The 5,172-nt window shown below is 45.4% G+C and overlaps 1 protein-coding gene across 1 annotated transcript; it reads right to left on the bottom strand.

The window, feature by feature from the left end:
• Window positions 1–1,546: 1,546 nt before the first annotated feature.
• Window positions 1,547–5,086, bottom strand: SSR3 (signal sequence receptor subunit 3). The gene is made up of 5 exons (XM_072344631.1): window positions 4,948–5,086; window positions 4,581–4,707; window positions 3,751–3,849; window positions 3,091–3,222; window positions 1,547–2,072 (listed from the first exon to the last, which is right to left on the bottom strand). The coding sequence occupies exons 1-5, from the start codon at window positions 5,084–5,086 to the stop codon at window positions 2,006–2,008; spliced, it is 564 nt and encodes a 187-aa protein (XP_072200732.1). The 3' UTR covers window positions 1,547–2,005.
• Between the last annotated feature and the right edge of the window lie 86 nt (window positions 5,087–5,172).

Genomic DNA, 5,172 nt, shown 5'->3' with positions numbered 1-5,172 from the left:
AATTTCATACTTAGAGGCCCTTTACTGAGTGTGACGCTGACTGTGGTGAAGCACAGACACAGAGCACGGTGTGGGGAAGTGCTGCCCTGTAGCCGACTCCCTGCAGGGTCCAGCTCTGGGCTAACCTTCAGCATCACAATTAACAAACAGCATGCGGCTTGTACTGGGGATTAAAGAAAACAGCCATTCTGAGCCTGAAACAACAAATCCCAACGCTTTTCTGTGAAGAAGTCCAGAAAAAGAACTGAATGAAAAACTCAAAACCAACACACACACAAGGACAACCATGAAGAACATTTGTTTCAGGCTGTCAGCACTGCAGCCTTCGCTCTCCAGAAAAGCTCTGACGCGTGATGTGCTCCAGGCCTTGGGAAGTGGCAATGGCAAAAAAACAAGGTGAGATGCAAAGCTGCTGATAAAAGACTCACCCGGCTGACAGTAATAGCAGAAGAAAGGGCTGCTTCAAATCTCTTCTCTAGATGGCAGATTTCATGAAAAATACACCTGCAAAGTGTCTGATAGGGCAGCCTTCATCCCTGCAAACGCTGACAGCTGACTCAAGCACTGGCACTGCCTGTCTGCAGCACTGAATCCAAATGCCATGTGCTTCCAGCAGGAGCTGAGCCCATTGCTGAGCAGTGAAACAGAACAGGCCTCACAGCGTGTCACGACTGTTATAACAGCAAGGCAGATGCTGTTTTACGTGTGCTAAAGACTTAGTAGCATTAAGGCTGATACCGCTCATATTTGTATGGTGCTGAACACATCAAAACCAGTATCAGAAATACTCTCCTTACCCTTTCTTGCTGTGGTCACAATGGTATTTTAATCCAGCTCTCAACTCTGCTCCCCCAGTGCTGCACCAATGCTGCAAGGCAGGCCAGGAAACTATAGAAGCTGAATAACTGACAACTTAGCATTGAAAAATCTGTTTCAAATTTCTATAGAGAACTCATGCGGAGCATATGCTATCTGGTTTGCCTTGGAGCATCTCCTGAAGCTTCAAACCTTCGTTTTACTAAACTATACATAAATCTGAATCTCAGAGAAGCACAAAGATTTGCAAAGTAATTTTCACGTTAAATCTGATTGTAAGATTTCTCCTCCTTGTTTGGGATTGCAAGCATGTAACAGCAGTATCTTTAACTTCCAAGTATAACTCCATCAACAGAGGTTGAGTTTAGCATTTAATGTAACAGCTGCTTCACCAATAGCCCAAAAGAAGGCAGAAGGATTGCCTGACAAAGCCATCACAAAGAGCCAGCCAGGGCCTTTTAGTTCAGTTGTGCCAGGAAAACTGGTTCCTTTTCATTTATGACTTGAGAGATGAAAACCAGTTAAAGAACATTCTCCTAGGAGCCACTGTTTAGGCTTTTATCGCAAAGTTATTTAAAAACAAGGAGCATTTCCAATGAAAACAATCCTACACTGACTTGCAGGAGATTCCTCTCCTATGGTAGTAGAGAGATGACAAACCTACATACATTGCTCACCCACAGAAACACCCACTTTCAGGAACTAAGAGAGGAAATACAAGGCATTTAATGACAAAAAGTCTCCTTTTTATTAAAACTTTCCAGGTTACAGTGGAAAAGGATAGATTGTCAATTTTTATGATCACGGACTGCAGCTCTTCTAATAGCCACTAAGTTTACATGGGAATTCCACGATGGGGTTGGACTATAGCTGTTCTGTGCTGCCACGCTGCAGGCCTTTGTGGTTGAGTTGTACTGTCCTAATGGTCTGCAGTGCCATCACACCTATGAAGTACTTCAGAAAAGCTGTTTGATAAAGGCTCATATGCCATTTACTTGCAATACCAAGTAAATATTAGATTCGGTTATTGAGCAATACCATATAGAGATAACAAAGGTAAATGAACTTCCAAATGAAAACCACCCCCCCAAACCCTCAGGCAGTCCCATCATTTTAAAAAGTTTGTTCCTATTCTACCCTCAAGCAGAAGCTGAACCCTTCCACAAAGACAAACTGCTTTTGCTTTGGTCTACTTGGATCCTGTAGACAGCAGGGCAATCAGTCCAGACGAAGCACTTATGGAAAGGATATAGTTTCTGTAAGAAGAAAGTTAAGGAAGCACACATGAGTAGAAACCACTAAAGCTTTTACACAACACTTAGTAAGTTTTACAAATAACAATGAATCAAAAAGGTCCTTCTCTGTGGGAGCCTTAAATCAGGCACTGCAACAGTGTAGCAGAAATGCTAAGTCATGGCTTGAAGCAGTGATGGAGCACCTAGTGGAAGGCAGGGCCATCCCAGGGGATGCAACGTATTTGAATGATGCAAGGAGTGGAGCCAGGATGCACCCCTCTCAAGACATCATTTAAGGGTTGGCAGTGGAGGTGAGGGTTCCTTGTTGGAGATCCCTGCCTACCTGAGGCCTTCTGAAGGTAAGCAGATTATTTTCTCTATTCCTGTGCCTACAGCTTTTGTGTTTGAGCAAACCCTCACTGGCTGCAGCCTGGGACCTTGGTGCTCTGCTACCATTGCTGTACTTTCCATCACATTACAATCACTTACTTGAAATACAGCTTTCAACCAAGGTTATGAACCAGCTGCTCTGTTTACAGTGTATTTAACCTTAGCATAAAGATGCCTCTATAGGTTAGCCTGCTCTTATCAAAGTGTTTATAAATACAGCAGGTCTCTTACGTATACAGCACTCAACAGCAGTATTTAAGTAACAAAAATATTTACATGTGAAGTTACCCAAACGAAACAGTCCTGTAATTATACAGCATTTGACAACTCTGTTGTAGCTTTTCTGTAAACACCAGCTGCCTCCTGACTGCAGAATTACAGATGAAATAGAAAAGTCACAGGATTTTCTGTGAGAGCCGATATCAGATGATAAACATTAATGTGATTTGGAAGCGTTGGGTTTGGGTGGGGGTTTTTTTGGTTTGTTTTTTGTATTATCTTCCACATTCGAGTGTTTCTAAGTTGAGGAACCACAACAAATTGCACACCTCAGCAGGGTGAAGGTGCTACACATATAATAAATGTATCTAGGAACAGCAACCAATGGGAATAGGACTTTGGTTGTTTCAGGTGCAGTAATAAAGGATACACAGTGGGGTTGAAATTCTTCAGCACAAAAAATGAAGCAATGATGACCAGGACCAGAAAGAGAGTATTGTTGTAGAAGATGGAAAAGGTTGTTGCTTCATAATCTGCAACTTCGTTTTTCTTCCACAGAATCCTATGAACAGATTAAGACATTATTTCAAATGTATTTTAATCAACGTATCTCCTGCCACACTCACAGTTATGAGGAGACTTCCACCCAGGGGGAAGCAAACCACAGCTCTTCTCACAGCCAGCTACTGAAAGACAGAACACTGCAAAAACTACCAGTCAACTCAGCAGTGAAGGGAAAGCCTGTATATACTCTGCACTTGTGTATCTAAGTGACATACAATTGTTTTCCCACCCTGCACATCAAACCTAGTGCATTATAAACAGCCGTCCATGCAAGCTTGTATCTGCTAAGTGCCAACAGTGTGCCTGGCAATTAGAAAGAAAGATGTGGCTTTTTTGCTCCAAAGAGTAAGTTACTGAATTGCATCTCAAGAATGGAGAGGCAGCCTTATAGGGCCTTAATGATAAAGGTTTTCATGTTTGAGACCATTCACTGATGATTAAAAAGAGAATTTACAGATGGACAAAAAGCTGATAGCATAACTAGTATTAAAACAAGGGAAAGACAAAAGAGCACGAGGGGGATTACCTTTCATCCTTCTCCTTTCGAGACATCTTCCTGTTGTCTGCCTCAGAAAGCTTGCGAGTAACTTCTTTGGAAACAGCGTCTTCTCTCTTCTGTGCTACCCTATAAGAAACACCACTTGTGTTCAACTTGAAAAATGGGAGGAGGGGGGAAAGGACTATAGGAAGATGGATTATACAGAGGACAAAACAAAGGTTAACCAAGATACAGAACAGTTTTGCCAAGCTGAAGGGACAATTAGCAGTAACCAAATTATGAGAAGTACTTGTCAAATGCAGCTTTGTGGCAGTGAGAACAAGGGTTGCTTTGTTGTTTCACAGCAGACAAGGCAGGTCTGTTCTACAGGAGATGTGACAGATGCCATCAGATATTCTGTCTGGTTACTGATACCAAAGAAGCCTACTAAATACGCACTCAGTACAAACACCTTTTTGCCTCAAGCTGAAGGTGACAATCTCAAGTTATCAGACAATAGCTGTAAGAGAAGCATGCAGTAGCCACTTTTGTGTCACATCTTACATTGCGGTCAATGACTTTCAATGGAAGAGCAGTCCAGAAGCAAAGCTGGTCACTTAACATTTGAGCTGTGAAATTTCCCACTCTTAAAGCTCACAACTCGGCATTTACGCTGCCCTCACAACCTGATGCAATTCACCAGCTGACACAACGGGATCTGATGACAGCAAACATCGAGGCAGGGAGGTTTACATCTTCTGCCTGAGATACAAGAGCTCTTCAGAGTAACATTCCACATCTTCATACAGATGTCGACTACGTCCCTTTTGCTGAGTTACTACAAAACACAACGTACACCAGACAGCCACCAAACTCACTTGTGCTTCAGGACAAACTTGACGTTCTTATAGGCAAACGCCACGAGGTAGGTGCTGATGAGGGTCATCACGCTGTACAGCACGGCGGACTGAACCAGATCCATGTGCCATATCCTCCAGTACAGCCCTTAAGGACAGAACACAACGTGCTGTGAGCGCTGGGTGCCGCCACGCAGCAGCTCCACCACGGGCCGGGGCTGCCACGTCGCCATCAGGGCCCGCGGCTGCCCGGAAGGGGCCCGATCCGGGGGAGGCTCCGCTCTGCGCACCCCAACCTGCTGCCATCGGGAAGGCCCCGATCCCCCCAGCACCGCCCTGCCCCGAGGGAGGCCCCGATCCCGACCCCCGGCTCCCTCCCGCCGCTTACAGATGGGGATGGCAGAGACAATGAACGCGTTGCCGAAGAAGAGCGCGGAGGACTTTGCCGAGAGGTTGCGGCTGAAGTCCTGCAGCAGCAGATCCTCCTCCGACTGCTGCCGCCCGCCCGGGCCGCCTTTGGGCGCCATGCCTGCGTACAGTCAGCACTGCCGAGCGCGGGGCGCCGCTTCCGCTGGGCCGGACGCTACTTCCGGCGAGCGCGGAGCCACTTCCG

The sequence above is a fragment of the Excalfactoria chinensis genome, chromosome 9, assembly GCF_039878825.1.
Source record: "Excalfactoria chinensis isolate bCotChi1 chromosome 9, bCotChi1.hap2, whole genome shotgun sequence".
Classification (NCBI taxonomy): domain Eukaryota; kingdom Metazoa; phylum Chordata; class Aves; order Galliformes; family Phasianidae; genus Excalfactoria; species Excalfactoria chinensis.
This window is presented reverse-complemented; position numbering and strand designations above follow the sequence as displayed.